Source organism: Pongo pygmaeus, chromosome 15, assembly GCF_028885625.2.
Source record: "Pongo pygmaeus isolate AG05252 chromosome 15, NHGRI_mPonPyg2-v2.0_pri, whole genome shotgun sequence".
Classification (NCBI taxonomy): Eukaryota; Metazoa; Chordata; class Mammalia; order Primates; family Hominidae; genus Pongo; species Pongo pygmaeus.
Genome location: NC_072388.2, coordinates 101,065,536 through 101,084,705, shown reverse-complemented (window position 1 = coordinate 101,084,705; position 19,170 = coordinate 101,065,536). Strand labels below are relative to the sequence as shown.

Sequence of the window (19,170 nt, the reverse complement as noted above, 5' to 3'; positions counted from 1 at the left end):
ATACACAAACTTGGCTTGTCACATTCCTAAATAAGGTCGGTAACTGTTAAAATAGATGTACACAAACACCGATTTCATGATATACCTTTCGAGGCTGTACTGAAACCCAGGGTTGCTCCTTCATCTGATCGATTTGCTCCCAAACCTTAGAAAGTTCTGACCAAACGCCTTTGAGGTCCTGTAATTCTTCTAAGGCCACCTGCGATTGAGAGTAGTAAAGCAGTTGACTTTGGAAATAGAAATCACCCCAGAATCTGGCAGGGCCCTGAGGATGAACAAAGTCAATGGCAGAGTCCGGGTGGGGAGTGGGATTCTCTACCCCCTCCCCAGTGGTTCATACCTGCACGCGCTCTTCACTGCCACTGAGAAGCCCAGTATCTGTCAATTCCAGCGCCTCCTTGGCCTTTGCACACTTCTCTCTGTCGTCCTTCAGCCTACCAAACTTCCCCTCATATATGGTGAGAGCCTGAAGTGCCTCTTCTGGGCGAAGGTTGCCCTGAAAGCAGTCAGAGCACAGAGAATTGGAGCACAATGTCTCAGGAGAGATGAGCATTTAGGCTTTAAAATGGTGCACAGAGCCTACAGGGCTTCTGGACATTTCGCATTCTTTGCACACATCTTCATAAGGAAACATTCAACAAGATGTCCACTTTGGATGTGTGTACAGTAATGAATTTAATTTTTACATCAATATTTTACATAAATAAAATAGAATGGTGGAGCATCTCTTGATTTAGCCATTGTCTTATTCAGTACCCTGGAAGGCGGGAGAAGAAGCAGCACAGACACGGCCTCAAGTGCACATCCCCAGTGATAGAAGAGGACAAACCTCTGGGGCCTGCCAGCCACAACTTCCCCAGAGAACACAGTTGTTACATCAGTTACCCAGCCAAGAGAGGAATGAGAAATCACCAGAAACAGACCCTACTTCAGCATTAACACTACCATTTGCATACTTCCTTTTCATTTTAATAACTGTTGAGAGGTGTACAAAATATTACTGTTTTCCACTAAGGCAAGATATCAAAAAACATTTTACTTAGGCTGGACGTGGTGGCTCACGCCTGTAATCCTAGCACTTTGGGAGGTGAAGGCGGGGAGACTGCTTGAGTTCAGGAGTTTGAGACCAGCCTGGGACTTCATCTCTACTAAAAATAAACAGTAAGCTAGGTATGGTGGGGCACGCCTGTAGTCCCAGCTGCAATGCTTGATCCCAGGAAACGGAGGCTTCAGTGAGCTATGACCATGTCACTGCACTCCAGCCTGGGCAACACAATGAGACTCTGCCTCAAAAAAAATTTTTGGCTGGGCGCGGTGGTTCACGCCTATAATCCCAGCACTTTGGGAGGCCAAGGTGGGCGGATCACGAGGTGAAGCGATCGAGACCATCCTGGCTAACACGGTGAAACCCCGTCTCTACTAAAAAATCCAAAAAATTAGTCGGGTGTGGTGGCGGGTGCCTGTAGTCCCAGCTACTCGGGAGGCTGAGGCAGGAGAACGGCGTGAAGCCAGGAGGCAGAGCTTGCAGTGAGCGGAGATTGCGCCACTGCACTCACTCCAGCCTGGGAGACAGAGCAAGCAGAGCAAGACTCCATCTCAAAAAAAAAAAAAAAAAAAAAAGAAAAAGTTCTAACTCTAACACATTACTGGCACCAAGGTGAGGTGATGAGAAATATTCAAATTTTGATGACCAGAATCTTGCTACTGATTAATATTCAACTCCTCCACTGGAGCAAGCACTCATAACCCAGCAGTAACAGCAGCACTGGCAAAAGCAGAGACCATCAAATCAAAATTTTAAGCACACAGTAGAACCTGCAGGGGCCCAGCAGCACGGAAACGGTTACAGGCAGGATGGGACAATTAACCAGCAGATCTTTGTGTAAGGCTAAATCTGTCATTGTCATTAGGCCTACTATCCCCAAATGAGAAAAACAGATTAATATTCAAAATATGTTCACATCTTTTCCATTTGTCTTTTCTACGCTTATATTCCCTAAATAAATAAAAATTTGAAAATTAAAAAGAAAACAAACCAATTGCCTGGGACCCACCATAAACCAATTGGATCAGCGTGAGAGGGGTCCAGGCGTCTGTATTATCGGTTCAGCGTTTATAGAGGGGAGAGGGGTCCAGGCGTCTGTATTATCGGATCAGCGTTTATAGAGGGGAGAGGGGTCCAGGCGTCTGTATTATCGGATCAGCGTTTATAGAGGGGAGAGGGGTCCAGGCGTCTGTATTATCGGATCAGCGTTTATAGAGGGGAGAGGGGTCCAGGCGTCTGTATTATCGGATCAGCGTTTATAGAGGGGAGAGGGGTCCAGGCATTTGTATTTATATGCTCTCCAGATAATTTCATGCACCCTTAGAAAATAACAAATAAAAATAACAAAGCGACACCATGGAATACTATGCAGCCATAAAAAATGATGAGTTCACGTCCTTTGTAGGGACATGGATGAAATTGGAAATCATCATTCTCAGTAAACTATCGCAAGAACAAAAAACCAAACACCGCATATTCTCCCTCATAGGTGGGAATTGAACAATGAGAACACATGGACACAGGAAGGGGAACATCACACTCTGGGGACTGTTGTGGGGTGGGGGGAGGGGGGAGGGATAGCATTGGGAGATATACCTAATGCTAGATGACGAGTTGGTGGGTGCAGCGCACCAGCATGGCACATGTATACATATGTAACTTACCTGCACATTGCGCACATGTACCATAAAACCTAAAGTATAATAATAATTATAATAATAATAATAATAAAAGAAAAAAACAAAAACAAAAACAAAAACAAAAAAAAACAAAGCGAGCAAAAAATAAAATAAATAAAATTTTGAATTCCACTTCCAGTAAACCACACACACTGTTATCTACTATCACCTCTGCTATCAGCACGAGTTGCCAGCCCGCTTCCACACCACCCTCCCAGGCACAGCAGTAGCCACTGAGCCAGTGCCCTCTCATCTGCTTCTGTCGCAGCAGCACCACTACCTGCCTTTCCTGTCTCTTCTTGCTCATTTTTTCTCTCTCCCACTGAGCGTGATTCCAAGAAGGTAGGAGGCTCTTGTCCTTTTCACTCACTGCTATATCTCAATGACCTAGAACAAGGCCTGGAACACAGTCGGTGCTCAATAAATACTTGAATGCATGAAGAAAAGTGGATGTGGCAGTTTCTGGGTGGTGGAAGGTTTAAATGGCTACAATGACGAAGACAACAGAACCTGCCTTCCCACAATCCACCAGCAGCACTGGCAAAACCAGAGACCATCCAACCAAAATTAAATTAACTAGCAGCAGCAGTGGAAAGCTTGGCCTTTGTTTACAGGAAATTAAATTCTAATTTCTGCGCATATCTACGTAAGAGATATGCGTAAGAGAATGATCTAAGAACAGAAAAACTGTAATCCTTAAAACCAGCTCCTGAATGCCATTCTGAGTAAAAAGAGGTCTAAGCTGGGCTTCATATTTTCACATTTACTATCTCCATCTGCTTTTTTAACTACAAAAAGGAAAAGAGTCTTCAATACTAGAAAGCTCAGTCACAGCAAGGCCTTTTAGGCTTGAAAGAAAGTCACCAAATCACACTGCTGGGTGAGGAGTCTCCTGGGTCCCCACCCAGCGGGACTCACCGTGACAGGCTTGGTCTTCTCCCAGTCGGTCAGCAGGTCGGTGGTGCGGCTTTCCACGGCCCGATCCTCCTGGACAATCTTCATTTGCAGGTTTGCCACCTGCTGCTGAATGGCAGAGTCCTTTCGCCGCATGATGTCATTGAAGGCTCCCCACTCTCCCTCGATGTTGTCAATATAAAGCCAGGAAGGTGGGAACTGGAACCTTTGCTTTTCCAGTAAGCGCTGGCCATTGCGGTAGAGCTTTGAGAGTTAGAAAATAAATCAAGTTTTTTCTTCTATAATAATCATAGAAATTATTAATTAGAGCCCCATGAAAGAGAAGGCGCTTTATAGTTATAAAACACGTAAGACTGGCCAGACACAGTGGTTCTTGCCTGTAATCCCAACACTTTGGGAGGCTGAGGCAGGTGGATTGCTTGAGTCCAGGAGTTTAAGACCAGCCTGGGCAACATGGCAGGACTTCATCTCTACTTAAAAAGAAAAAAATTAGCCGGGCATGGTGGCATGTATCTGTAGTCCCAGCTACTCAAGAGACTGAAGTGGGAGGATTGTTTGAGCCCGGGAGATTGAGGCTACAGTGAGCTAGGATCCTGCCACTGCACTCCAGCCTGGGTGACAGGTGAGACACTGCCTCAAACAAAACAAAACACAGAAGACCAATACACGTGCTCTTCTCCTAAAACCATCCATCCTAAGACATCGTGGCCAGAGGGCAACATCCTCTGAGAGCCCACTGCAGCTAGTCTGGGTGTTGCACTCCACTGCATCTGGATGGCCCCAGACAGGATACAAAGCAAGGTGGAGCTGGGCTTCACCCTTTATTCCAAGTTATTAAAAGGGTACTTGGCCGGGCATGGTGGCTCATGCTTGTAATACCAGCACTTTGGGAGGTCAAGGCGGGCAGATCACTTGAGGCCAGGAGTTCGAGACCACCCTGGCCAACATGGAGAAACCCCGTCTCTACTAAAAATACAAAAATTAGCTAGGCACGGTGGTGGGTGCCTGTAATTCCAGCTACTTGGGAGGCTGAGGCAGGAGAATCGCTTGAACCTGGGAGCAGAGGCTGCAGTGAGCCGAGATCACACCACTGTACCCCAACCTAGGTGACAGAGCGAGACTCCATCTCAAAAAAAAAAAAAAAAAAAAAGAAAGAAAGAAAGAAAAAAAGAAAGAAAGAAAGAAAGAAAAATCTAGATGCCCAGTATCTGCACTGAGTTTTTCATTATTTATTTAGTTTTTTGAGACAGAGTCTTGCTCTGTCGCCCAGGCTGGAGTGCAGAGGCACGATCTCGGCTTGCTGCAACCTCCGCCTCCCAGCTTCAAGCGATTCTCCTGCCTCAGCCTCCCGAGTAACTGGGACTACAGGCACATGCCACCACACTCGGGTAATTTTTTGTGTATTTTTAGTAGAGATGGGGTTTCACTATGTTGGCCAGGCTGGTCTCAAACTCCTGACTTCAGGTGATCTGCCCACCTTGGCCTACCAAAGTGCTGGGATTATAGGCATGAGCCACTGCGCCCGGCCTACTCTTAAGTTTTAACAAGCACATCAGGCTGTTGTAATAGAGATGATCTGTGGGCCATACTAAGAAAAGAGTGCCTTAAGGGTTGAGTCAGGTCATTCTCTTAGAATGCAAAATACCATAGAAGCCAAATTAAACTAGAGATCTAGTGTGATTTTTTTGAGACAGAGTCTCGCTCTGTTGCCCAGGCTGGAACGCAGTGGCACAATTTCGGCTCACTGCAAGCTCCACCTCCCGGGTTCATGCCATTCTCCTGCCTCAGCCTCCTGAGTAGCTGGGACCACAGGTACCCGCCACCACACCCGGCTAATTTTTTGTATTTTTAGTAGAGACGGCATTTCACCGTGTTAGCCAGGATGGTCTCAATCTCCTGACCTTGTGATCTGCCTGCCTTGGCCTCCCAAAATGCTGGGATTACAGGCGTAAGCCACCGCGCCCAGCCAAAAATTTTTAAATATCCATAGAGCTCACCTCAACTTGCTTCTCAAACTGCTTGATCTTCCGTTTCAAAGACTGCACATAGGTGATGAAGGTCACTGCATCGGAGGTGCTGGCCGTGTCTACTGAATGCTGCTCCAACTCTTGGCGGGACTGTTCAGACAGAGGGGAGTATTTCATCACAGAGCCGGGGTTTACCAGTAGACTGGTTACAGAGGCAGAATCCTATGTCCTCACCTTTGAGATCTGGGAATGGAATTCCGTCATGTTTGATCCTAGCATCTGCCCAAATTTGCTAAGAACCTCCTTATGCCAAGAGTCATATTTCAAGTTCACCTTAGATTGTACCTGAGGGTGAAATAGCACACAACACATCATCAGCTCTTTCCTCCTGGCGTGTTTATCCTTCAAATGACTATCAGCAACAGAAATGTTGCTTTTACACTACCCTTGACACCTTTCAACCAGACAGCAGGGCTCACCTTGCCATAATCTATAACTACTGGTCCAAACTCTTTCTTGGTTTCTGCATTGTCAAAGGTTCCTCTGGCCTTCCTTATTTGGACCAGGAGAGCCTGCCATTTGTTGAGATCTTCTCCAAGTCTGTTATAGATGTTTTCAGCTTGCATATCCCATAAACACTGATACTGAAGCCAAACCTGCAAATGAAGAACACAGTTAAATAATAGTTTGAGTTTTCATTTTGTAGAATACTAGCACCTCTTATGTTCACATTCCATTAAGAAGGTTCATGTCTTTCACCACTATTAGAGAAATTCTCACTTCAGACTCTCGGAATTTTCATATCAAAAAAGATTCTCGAACGTCATGGTTAAAACTCCAAATAAGATGTATCTTATCATTTACTCTCTGCTTTGAAACAGCAAATAGTATCTAGTGAACCATACATACAGTCAAGACCTTGTAGCTCCATGTTCTTTATATCTTGTACTCTTAAGTGTCTAGAATAGACCATCTGCAGGTTTGAATGAAATTAGGAGTTTCTTACCTTGACATACTGTTCCACTTCAGATACAATGCCCATGACAGCAGAATACGACTCTTCCAGGGCAACAGGGCCATCAGGCATCCGTGTTAAAGCATTCCGATAGAATTTCTCTTCCTCAGTCAATTCGTAATGTACACCCACCTAGCCAACCAAAGCCGAAATGAATGCAAGTAGCGTATATGAAAATGGTAATCTAAGTGTCACCTTTTACTTAATTAAAATGAACTGAAAGAAAAGCTCATGACCAAAATGGCATTTAAGGGATAACATCCACTTACCCTGGCCACAAGTAACCAGAAAGCCTACTTATATTTAACTCACCAAACCAATACAAGAACATTAATGACAACAGAGAAATGTGGCAATGCAAAAACAGCCGAAAAGTGCATGAAGCCATTTGCTCATTTTAACTATCTGAGTGCCTGTTATGTGCTAGGCACTATTCTGGGTACAATAAGCAGATAAAAATCCCTGCTCACAGGGACTTACACTCTATGGGAGGAGAGACGCGATTAGGGAATAAGCAAAACACACAGAACGTCAGGTGGTGAGAGATAACTATGGAGCAAGAGTGAGAAGGAAAGGGAGTGTGGACGCAGCATGGGGAAGGCTGCATTTTCAATGGTGAGGTCAGGAAAGGCCTTGCTGAGAAGGGGAAAGTTTCGAGAAACCAGGAGGAGAGGGGTAAGTTGTGATTATTTGCCACCAAGGATTCTGAGTTGAGATCAACAAATGTGAAGGCACAGGGGCAAGAGTCTACCAGCATGTTTGAGGACCAGCAAGACTCCAGTGTGATGGGGCAGAGCCAGTGAAGGGAGAAGCAGCAGGAGCTGAAGTCAGAGAAACAATAAGCAACACATTACACGGGCCCAGCAAGCCACTGGGGCTTTGACTTTCATGATGAGTGAGATAGGAAGTCATTCAAGGGCTCCGAAAGTGTCAGGATTGACTTAGAATCTAAGACTTGCTTTGGGTGCTGTGTTGAAAACAGATTTTAGGGAGGCAAAGGCAGAGAGAACAGATAGAAGGGAACATTAATAATCCAAGTGAGAGGTGATGGTACCTTGTACGGAGTCGTGCCAGTGAAACAGCTCAGCATTCATTTTCAAGAGACACACAATGGGAATCAAGGACAATACCATGATTTTTGGCCTGAATGAGCTGAAGGATGGGAAGTGAAAGACTGAGGGAAGACCAAACTTGGGGAGGCAGGGCTCAAGAGGTGCTCAGTGTGACGCGACTCCGAGATAGCCAAGTGGAGATGCCATGCTGGCAGCTGGCCAGACAAGCCTGGAGTCGGGAGAAAGGTTAGCTGGAGATATGAACACAGAGCTGTCAGCTTGCAGGTGGCATTTAAAGTCAACAAGACTAGATGAGACCACAAAGAGAGTGCACAGGAGTGGAGAGGGAACGCAACATTTAGAGGGAGTTTAAGGGAAAGGCAAAAGAGGAACCGAGAAAGGAGACTAGCCACTGAGATGGGAGGAGAACCAGGAGGCACGGTGTTCTGAAGAGTCCAGAGCACCACGCAGGAGGGAGCCGCCATCAAATCTTGCAGTTAAGAGGTGAGACAAGGACAGAGAAGCCCACTAGTCAGCAGGGTGGGGCTATGGGTGATCACACAGAGCAGTGCTGGAGGAGGCTGGTTGAGTGCCTGAGAAGGGAGCTTCCTTATGAAGATTGCAGGGGACGTGGGGTCCCGTTTAGGTACTGAAAGAAGACCCAGAAGAGAGGGCAGAACAGCTAAACAAGAGTGAGGGGATGGGCTCTAGGGAAAAAGGAGGCTGCTGGCTTTAGTTTGTTAAATTTGGAGATAAGCAAGAGAACAATGCAAATGGAAACACGGCTGGTTAAAAACAGGAGGAACATCATGAGAATGATGCTAAGGATTGCATGTAGACTCCTTGAAGGTCAGAAGCCAATATCCATAGCTTGGTTCTGATTAGCTGGACAGTGCCCAGCATTAGGTGAAACACCACCACGATTTTAGCCATAGGCAATTAACTACCTCAAAAAAAATCCTAAAAGATCTGAGTTTATGTTCAAAGTTAAGAAAACGGTTAATGTCTTAAAAAGATCACTAAATTCTGGAAGAGTCTGCAATAGCAGAAGTTGTGCCATCTTTTTTTATGAAAGCCACTGGTTCTGTTTAGAAGTGACACTGGGGACTAAATGGTCTTTTGAGCTTTCCTTTTGTTCTAAAAATATACTAAGAGTATATCATATCTGAGATTTGCTTTAAGATAATCTGGTGGGGGTGGAGAGGTAGGGAAGAAAATATAAATAACACTGGCCACATATTGATAAAGCTGTGTGGTAGGGAGCTCTTGATTCCCTCAACTTTTGTGTATGTTTTAAAATTCCCCTAATAAAAAGTGTGGGGTGGGGAGGAGAGGGAGAAGCAGGAATTGAGATTCCCAAAGACGCTCATGGACAGAAGTTCAAAGAGACTACTGAGACCAAGCTACAAATGCCAAGTAACTAGTTGGAAAAAAAGGTCAGGGCACAAAAAGCCTCCCTAACTTTCCCCTGGGATGTCTGGAGTTTGTCAACAACATCAAGAGCTTATTTAAAGAAGCACCGTGAAGAAGTGGTATCACAGAGCCCATGAGAGGCCTGGTCAGAGGTGTGTGCCTCAAGTCGCCAAAGGCTCACCTGGTACCTCTGACTCTGGATCCTGGGGAGAGACAGCACAACCATCTTCCAGGCAAACATTTCCTGATACAGCTTGTATCTGCACTCTTCAATTGGCGGATTCAAGTAGATTACCTGATTGGTTATTCTTAGCTCATGAACGACATTCTGTGAAAGAAAGGTTTCATTTCTACTCAGCAATCTATTTCAATAAAAAAAACTTTTTTTAAGACAGAGTTTCACTCTTATTGCCCAGGCTACAGTGCAATGGCGCAACCTTGGCTCACTGCAACCTCCACCTCCCAGGTTCAAGCGATTCGCCTAAGCCTCCCAAGTAGTTGGGATTACGGGCATGCGCCAGCACGCCCAGCTAATTATATATTTTTAGTAGAGATGGGTTTCAGCATGTTCGTCAGGCTGGTCTCAAACTCCTGACCTCAGGTGATCCACCCGCCTCAGCCGCCCAAAGTGTTGGGATTACAGGTGTGAGCCACCATGCCAAGTCCTTTGCTTTTTGTTTTTTTTGAGATAGGGTCTCACTCTGTCACCCAGGCTGGAGTGCGGTGGCGACATGGCTCACTTGACATTCTGGGCTCAAACAATCCTCCTGCCTCAGCCCCTCCAAGTAGCTGGGACCACAGGCGTGCACCATCATGCCAATTTTTTTTTTTTGAGATGGCGTCTCACTCTGTCATCAGGCTGGAGTGCAGTGGCACCATCTCAGCTCACTGCAACCTCTACCTCCCGGGTTCAAGTGATTCTCTTACCTCAGCCTCCCGAGTGGCTGGGACTACAGGCATGTACCACCATGCCCAGCTAATTTTTGTATTTTTAGTAGAGACGGGGTTTCACCATGTTGGAGGGGATGGTCTCGATCTCCTGACCTTGTGATCCGCCCGCCTCGGCCTCTCAAAGTGCTGGAATTACAGGTGTGAGCCACCGCGCCCGGCCTAATTTTTGTATTTTTTATAGAGATGGGGTTTTGTCATGTTGCCCAGGCTGGTCTCGAACTTCAGAGCTCAAGTGATCTGCCCATCTTGGCCTCCCAAAGTGCTGGGATTACAGGCATGAGCCACCGTGCCTGGCCTCAATAAAATAGTTTTGATACTCAACACCTTCTCTTTCTAAATTACTAAACTACTTCAGTCTGAACCACAATGTCTGTCACTTATCAGACGTGCCCTTGTATAATGTCATGTTTGTCATTTGTGCCTTCCCCAAAAGAACATAAGTCAGAGAGCAGGTGCTGCTTCACCTCCTCCTCGGTCCCTGGTGCCCAGGCATTGAACACATAACAGGTACTCAATGAACCTTCATCTGGTTTGACATAAGTATATGACGATGTCTCAATATAACAACCTTGAGACCCGAGAAGCTAGCACCACTGAAGCAGTGATACAACTCAGGTTATCAGTTGTCGGGCAATGATTTAAGTTGACCAAGGTCAGGTAAGTCTGTGCCACCTGCCAGTGCTTTACGCTAAACAAGAATTCCAACTTAGTCTCCACTAGATAGTCATGTGTTGCTTAACAACAGGGATACATTCTGAGAATCACGGTGAGGTGATTCTGCCACTGTGCAAACTCCACAGCATGTACCCACACAAGTCTAGATGACAGAGCCCGCTGCCCACCTAGGCTATGTGGCGAGGCCTATTGCTCCCAGGCTACGAATCTGTACAGCATGTTACTGTACTGAATACTGTAGACAACTGGAACACAATGGTAAGTATTTGTGTATCTGAACATATTTCGACGTCAAAAAGGCACAGTAAAAATATGGTATTGTAATCTTCAGGACCACCATTGTATATGTGGTCTGTCGTTGACTGAAATGTCATTGTGCAGTGCATGACTGTAATTGTATCAATTTAGAAACACTCATTTGCTTCTCTGGGACTTGGTATTTTAAAAAGTATGTTCTGGGGATGAATATCCAATAATAGTAATATTCAAAGGTGGAAATAGAAATACTCAAAAGTGAAAACATTTTTCAAGTGTAAGGGAAAAAAATAAAAAGGTAAAGTGTAGGTAGGGGAAAAAAGCCAACTGTTTCTCTCAGATCAAAGTTTTTACTGTTTTGTGAGGCCTTTTTATTGGTAAATATAACACAAATACTTACTCACTGTAAGGTGTAAGGTGTAAGGTAAATATAACACAAATCCACTTACTTACTGTAAGGTGGATTCCTTTGTAACCACCACCAATAGCAGCAGATAGGGCCTACTTACACAGTGCTAGTTGACAGAATTATTCAGTTGTTTAGAAAGCTTGCTAAGCTCCACACAAATGGGAAAGAGATGGCTCGGGAGGCAGACTACTACTCTGGTGTGGTGGCCACTGTGTTGCCACCTTCTTCCCGGGGATGTGGACTGAGACCTTTGTTAAAACGGTGGAGTACGTTTCAATGTCATGGTCTGAACATTGACTTCTGGTGGATTACATGCAGTTCTTGAAACAATTTACTGCATGAATGTTTGGTAAGAAGTTTTTTCCACAGTGTAGTTTTTTTTCTAAAATTTAATTTTTCATTTTTTAGGACTTAAAATAATTATTTTAGATTTACAGGAGAGTTTCAAAGGAAGTACGAGGAGTTTCCACATATCCTCCACCAGCTTTCTCCAGTGTTAACATCTCACATGAGAGTGAGGGATTTTGGAGAAAGAGCGCAGAGGTGACCTGTCCTTCCCATCGCATCACATCAGAGGGCACATGACACCTGCACATTGCCACTGGTGAGGCTGACCTTCATCACCTCGTTAAGGTGGCATCTGCCAGGTGTCCACACTAAGTGACCTTTTCATAGGTACTTTTTAATGAGAGAGTTTTGTTATTTTACTTGTTAGTAAATAGAATGCCACAGAAGCACTCACTTTGATCTTTGGCTCTCCACCAGGCTTGTGACTAACTTGTGGAGCATCCGTGTCCATGTCAACTTCTGCTTTATCTTCAGCTTGTCCAAGAAGAACCTGGGTCCAAGCTCTCAGGCCAGCTTGCAGACGGACGCCCAATATTCTTTCAATCTACAGACAACGTTATATCAGAGAACAGTGTTTCTTCTAAAAGTTAGCTCACAAAGCAAGTTAATCAGAAAGTGGTAGGTGTTTCAGATAAAAGATACACAGTTCCTAACTAGAAGCCTTCATATCTCTCTTCTCAGAATCTCACTTTCTCACTTTCTCCCAGCCACAGATCACTTGTCAGGCTGTGTTCTCCATCTTTGGATACTGAATCACCAATCCTTCACAACCTGTAACCTCTGTTATAAAATATCCTCCTCCCCAACACTCTCTACTTGGGTGCTCTCTGAAGTCCACCAGTGAGAAAAGATATGGATTGGTAAGTGTGCTTTATGCATACATACCACACCTTCTACCCATCCCCACTTGTCTGTGGGGATACGGGTGGGGGCAGAATGTGGCTGTTTCTAAATTGGGTGTTGGGGAGGGGCAGGGTCATCAGAGGAGGACACCTGGAGGGCTAGAAAAGGTAACACGAATCATAAGGAAAGCAAGGAAGGGCAAATAGGAAGTTATCAAATATCCAGCAAATAAAGGCAACACTTTCTCCTCCCTCTTATCTCCCTGCTTCCAACTTAAACTTCATGTGAGTACTGACTGACATGTACTATCATAATTTGGTTCTTTTTTTGTGTGTGTGTGACAGGGTCTCACTCTGCTAGAGCGCAGTGGTGTGATGTCGGCTCATTGCAACCTCCGCCTCCTGGGCTCAAGTGATCCTCCCGCCTCAGTTTCCTGAGTAGCTGGGACTACAGGTACTCATCAGCACACCTGGCTAGTTTTTGTATTTATAGTAGAGACAGGGTCTTGCCATGTTGCCCAGGCTGTTCTCAAACTCCTGGGCTCAAGCGATCTGCCTGCCTCAGCCTCTGAAAATGCTGGGATTACAGGCATGATGAGCCACTGTGCCTGGCCACAATTCAGTTCTATCACTAGTTAAATGAGATTTTGTAGGGGAATTGAACTATCACAGATAATTTCCAGGAAAAAATGCTTTCTAGTGACAAACTAATAAGCTTACTGGAGGGTCAGCAGAAGAAAAAGGAGGAACACGCTAGCAAATTCTATCCCTTACCTCCATGTCAAGCTTGTTGACCCAGATGGGCAAATTGGAATAGGAGTGCAGATTTAAGTCATCCACTGCTTTCTGGACTCTGTTCAAGATCTCTGAGAATGTCTTATGGTCATACATACAAGTTTCCAAGGAACGGACTTCTAGGTCTATTTTTTCTTCAATGATCAGCAGATCATCCACCTGAAGGAAGAAATATTTAATACTTAAAACACCCACTCACACTCTGTTCCTTTATTCTCACATAACATTCTTCTCAAGTATTATACATTGACAAATGCTCCAGGCACAGTTCTTTCATAAGTAGCTAATCCTAGCTGCTGGGGTGAGAACACTAATCCCCACTCGCGTGTCCTTGCAGAGGGAAGGAAAATGCATGGAGCCTCCCCAGCTTCTCTTCCCTTACTCCCACTCACAGGAGAGGTGGCCTCTGATGGGTAAATCTGGGAGAAGGAAGTAAACGTGCTCTGTTCAGCTCCTCCTGTGCCTGGGGAGCCAGCCTCGCTGTTGTATGCATCTGGTCCGCTGGCAGCCGCAGGCTCTGGTTAAGGCCTTTGTGGCTGAGACCTAGAGCCTGCTCTGCTTTTGGCTGTAGCAGCAATAAAACTGCATTCTGCTCTCTGTCAGACTCCTGTGTCCTTTAGCTCTCCAATTGTTTCTAAACTCAGGTTGTTACTTAATGGCCTCCCTAAAACCCAGCACCATTAAATAGCCTGGTGAGTACAAAGGGTCCTCCTCCCTTGAAGCTCACATGGCCATATGCTGCATCAACCACGCACACCTTCTTCGGGAGAACTAGTGTTTTAACGGAGTTCGCTATTACCATGCTTCATTCGTTAGCAGGACACCTGAGGATTACATGAGAGCATACCTTTTCTTGGAAGTTGAAGACAGTCTCTGCTAAGCGCTGTACATATGGGTCAAGTTTGTAGGACTCCCACACCAACGCAATGCCTTCTGCGATCAGGGCTTGCACTTCCTTTTTCAAGCCAGCCACCAGAAGCGAAATGGTGTTCCGCTCCTCCACCTTCTCGCAGGTCCGTTCATAGGTACGAACGCTCTCGATCAGTGAGATGGCAAACGGGTAAAGCTGGTTTGCTTGATGGGCTTTGTTCACAATCGCCAGTGGGACGCGGAAACCAAGCCACTTGAGGTTCCGGACTTCTTTGGATAGTGTGATAATCTCAGGAAGAAAGTTAACTTTCAGCTTAAGCACATTTCCAGTTCGGCCCCGAACCCGAGTACTTTCGATGGTGAAAATGCGCCCCGAGACACCGAGGTTGCGCTGCTGCACCTTCCTTGCCCAGTCATCAAAGATCTCCTGTGTGTTGAGCTTCATGCGGAAGCTGTCTCCATCCTGCTTCAGCTTCTGCCCCTCCACGTGATTCTCCCAGCCCTTGCCAAGTACATCTTCCACCCGCTTCATGTAGGCCGTCAGCTGCCTGTCGATCTGTTTAGCCCAGATGATAGACCCTGACACAGGGGGCAAGTCACGAACGTGACTCATCTTACAAGCCTGACTCTGTGGGTACTGGACCTTGAACTTGTCGTGAAGAGACTCGATGTCATCTTTCACGCGCTGGATCAGCTGGGTCTGGTATTCACGAATGGCCCCACGGATGTGAGGCCTGACAAACAGCGCATTAAACCTGGAGAAAATCCTGAACATCTCGTTGGCATTCTTGGCTGTGCCAAGCTGATCCCGAAGGCGAGCGGTGATCCGGGTCTCCACTCTGTCGATCCTCTCATCGTACCTCTTCATAGCAGCCTCCCAGGCTTCCGTGCCCTCTTTGGAAACATCCAGTCCATCCACTTCCTTGACGTTCTCATAAGCAAGGTTTACTTCCTCAATGGCATTTGCATCTGCGGCATCAAAGAGAACCTCAGCCACTTTCATATCTTGGGGTTCAGGGACCTCTCCTTGATTCTGTTGTGCAACTGCCGTGACCTAAAGGAGAAAGATATGTAATCAAGAAATGCTGACCAAACGAAGGCTTTAAAATTTATTTTAAGCCGGGTGCAGTGGCTCATGCCTGTAATCCCTGCACTTTGGGAGGCCAAGGCGGCAGATCACGAGGTCAGGAGTTCGAGACCAGCCTGGCCAACATGGTGAAACCCCGTGTCTACTAAAAAATACAAAAAATTTGCCAGGCGTGGTGGTGCACGCCTGTATTCCCAGCTACTCGGGAAGTTGAGACAGGAGAAGCGCTTGAACCCGGGAGGCGGAGGTTGCAGTGAGCGGAGATCACACCACTGCACTCCAGCCTGGGCGACAGAGCAAGACCCTGTCTCAAAAAACAAAAAAGAATGAAAGACAAATTCAGAAGAGAAAAAAAAAAATGTATAAAGAAATTAGTCATTTAATTATTTTAATAAATCTCAGGCATATGTAATTACTATCCATGTTTTACAGAGGAGGACTCTCAGAAAAAGAGATTAAATAAAGCGTTCCAGTCACAGAGCTAGTAAATGGTGGAATTAGGATTTAAAACCCAGGAAGTCTGGCTCTAGGGTCCTTCCAAGATGGAGGAAGGGATAAATGGATGGAAAACACTAAAGATTTGGATAGGCTGGGCATGGTGGCTCAACGCCTGTAATCCCAGCACTTCGGGAGGCCGAGGCGGGTGGATCACTTGAAGCCAGGAGTTTAAGACCAGCCTGGCCAACATGGTGAAACGCTATTTCTTTTTTTCTTTTCCTCTTTTTTTTTTTTTTTGAGACGGAGTCTCGCTCTGTTGCCCAGGCTGGAATGCAGTGGTGCGATCTTGGCTCACTGCAAGCTCCGCCTCCTGGGTTCACGCCATTCTCCTGCCTCAGCCTCCCGAGTAGCTGGGATTACAGGCACCTGCCACCACGCCCAGCTAATTTTTTTGTATTTTCAGTAGAGATGGGGTTTCACCATGTTAGCCAGGATAGTCTCGATCTTCTGACCTCGTGATCCGCCCGCCTCGGCCTCCCAAAGTGCTGGGATTACAGGCGTGAGCCACCGCGCCCGGCTGGTGAAACCCTATTTCTACTAAAAATACAAAAATTAGCTGGGTGTGGAGGCTGGTGCCTGTAATCCCAGCTACTCGGAGGCTGAGGCAGAATTGCTTGAACCCCAGAGGCAGAGGTTACAGTGAGCCGAGATCATGCCACTGCACTCCAGCCCGGGTGACAGACCGAGACTCAGCCTCAAAAAAAAAAAAAAAAAAAAAAATATATATATATATATATATATATATATATATATATACACACACACACAATACAGAATCACCAGATCTTAAAGACAACAGAAAGAAGTAGTTAATGTTTCGAAAAACACATTAAAACAATGCATACGGGCAGGGCGTGGTGGCTCATGCCTGTAATCCCAGCACTTTGGGAGGTTGAGGTGGGCGAATCATTTGAGCTCAGGGGTTCGAGAATAGCCTGGGCAACATGGTGAGACCCCTCCTCTACATCACCACCCCCCCAACCTCCAACACACACACACAAATAAATTAGCTGGGCATGGTGGGGTACACCTATAGTCCCAGCTACTCAGGAAGCTGAGGTAGGAGGACTGCTTGAGCCTGGAAGGCAAAGGTTGCAGTGAGCCAAGATCACTTCACTGTACTCCAGCCTAGGTAACAGAATGAGACTGTCTCAAACAAAAACAGGCTGGGCATGCTGTCTCACATCTATAATCCCGGCACTTTGGGAGGCCGAGGCAGGTGGATCAATTGAAGGTCAGTTCAAGACCAGCCTGGCCAACATGGTGAAAGCCTGTCTCTACTTAAAATATAAACAATTAGCCGGGCGTGATGGCAGGCACCTGTAATCCCAGCTACTCGAGAGGCTGAGGCAGGAGAATCGCTTGAACCCAGGAGGCGGAGGTTGCAGTGAGCCAAGATCACGCCATTGCACTCCAGCCTGGGCAACAAGAGTGAAACCTCATCTCAAGAAAAAAAACCAAACAAACAAAAAACAAAACAAAAACAAAAACAAAACACAAAGTTTTAGAATGCAAATCTTACCTGCGGCCTCAGGACCCTGACGATAACAGCTCTTAGCTGTTCATGCTGGCGTCTAAATTTTCTCATCTGGTCAAGGCGGGCCTGCAGCTTCCTGTGGGCAGGGTTGATACGCCACACCATCTTCAGATTTTCTTCCCTTTTTCTTTTGACGATGTCTCTCAACAATACCTGAAGTTTCTCATACTCATCATCCCAAGTCTGAAAAACTTCAAAGCATGCTACCATAACCTAGGATATAATTTCAAAAATGAGGCTTATTATTAAGACATATTTTCATCTCAATGTCTTGAGGTTGGTTATCTTATATATTCAAACTTACTTTTTCAAATTCTTCATAAGCAACATGCATCAATTTCCTAGTGCCCAATACTTTGAGTAATTGAGAACTCAAGTCTCTTGAAATTGCTTCCACCAAACGCAGTGCCCTCTGAATAGGATATTTGGTGTTTCGGATCTTTCTCAAATGGGTGAAAATGGCAACAAGCGCCTGTCTTATTTTGTCCAGCTCCGTGGCAGACAGCAAATCATTCAGAGGGAAATCTTTCATCAGAGGATTGTAGTCATTCACAGTTTCCAAAGCCTGTTTTAGACCTATATTAACAGAGAAAGAGTTAATGGTTTTCACATAAAGTAACAAAACTAAGTAAACTAAAATATGCTATTACAATGGAACATTTTGATGTTGCAAAATATCTAGAGAGACAAAAACTATCCATATTTGAAAAAACAACACGTTATTAACAGGATAACCCTAGTGTTGTTCCATTTTTGCTTATTTAAGAGTATGAGTCAACTCATACATACTCTAAAGGCTGAAGGTGGCAGCCTCAGAGAATTTACTGTGCTTTGCTTTGCTTTCTATATCAGCAGCCCCCAACATTTTTGGCAACAGGGACCAGTTTCATGGAAGACGATTTTTCCACAGACGGTTGGGGGGGGGCGCGGAGGTGGGTAGTTTCTAGATGATTCGAGTGCATTACATTTATTGTGCACTTTATTTCTATTATTTTATTTTTTTGAGACGGAGTTTTGCTCTGTTGCCCAAGCTGGGGTGCAGTGGGGTGATCTGGGCTCACTGCAACCTCCGCCTCCCAGGTTCAAGCGATTCTCCTGCCTCAGCCTCCCAAGTAGCTGGGACTACAGGCGCCTGCCACCACGCCTGGATAATTTTTTGTATTTTTAGTAGAGACGGGGTTTCACCGTGTTAGCCAGGATGGTCTCCATCTCCTGACCTTGTGATCCGCCTGCCTAGGCCTCCCAACGTGCTAGGAGTACAGGCGTGAGCCACTGCACCCAGCCTATTTCTATTATTATTATTACATACTCACTATAATGTAGAATCTGTGGGAGCCCTGAGCTTGTTTTCCTGCAACTAGGAGGTCCCATCTGAGGGTGATGTAATGGGAGATAGTGGACAGATCATCAGGCATTAGATTCTCATAAGGAGTGCACAATCTACATCCCTCACGTGCACCGTTCACAACAGGGTTTGCGCCCCTATGAGAATCTAATGCCGCCACTGATGTAACAGGGGGCAGAGCTCAGGCAGTAATGCTCACTCACCGCTGCTGGCCTCCTGCTGCACAGCCTGGTTCCCAACAGGCCGCGGACCAGTACCAGTCTGGGGATTGGGGACCCCTGTTCTATATTATTTTAACGTTCTATCAGTAACAATTAAGTTTAGAAGAACTAAAATTTTATCCTTGAGAACATTAAAATTTAAGTTTTACATTCATGGCTTAATTTAGGTGAACGTATTACTAACTAAGGACATGGAATCACAAAAGTGTTTGGATCCTAATCTATTTATTGACTTTCTTTGGCATAAGATC

The 19,170-nt window shown here is 45.6% G+C and overlaps 1 protein-coding gene across 1 annotated transcript in view; it reads right to left on the bottom strand.

Moving 5' to 3' along the window:
- DYNC1H1 (dynein cytoplasmic 1 heavy chain 1) overlaps positions 1-19,170 on the bottom strand; it is an 88,621-nt gene that overhangs the window by 50,225 nt on the left and 19,226 nt on the right. The window contains exons 6-18 of the mRNA XM_054448399.2: positions 17,658-17,929; positions 17,339-17,566; positions 14,209-15,285; positions 13,341-13,520; positions 12,119-12,268; positions 9,268-9,414; positions 6,613-6,753; positions 6,086-6,262; positions 5,841-5,951; positions 5,637-5,756; positions 3,643-3,882; positions 341-496; positions 86-199 (exon numbers count right to left, since the gene is read on the bottom strand). Of these exons, the coding sequence (XP_054304374.1) occupies positions 86-199; positions 341-496; positions 3,643-3,882; positions 5,637-5,756; positions 5,841-5,951; positions 6,086-6,262; positions 6,613-6,753; positions 9,268-9,414; positions 12,119-12,268; positions 13,341-13,520; positions 14,209-15,285; positions 17,339-17,566; positions 17,658-17,929 (3,113 nt within the window). The remainder of the gene's footprint in view (positions 1-85; positions 200-340; positions 497-3,642; positions 3,883-5,636; positions 5,757-5,840; positions 5,952-6,085; positions 6,263-6,612; positions 6,754-9,267; positions 9,415-12,118; positions 12,269-13,340; positions 13,521-14,208; positions 15,286-17,338; positions 17,567-17,657; positions 17,930-19,170) is intronic.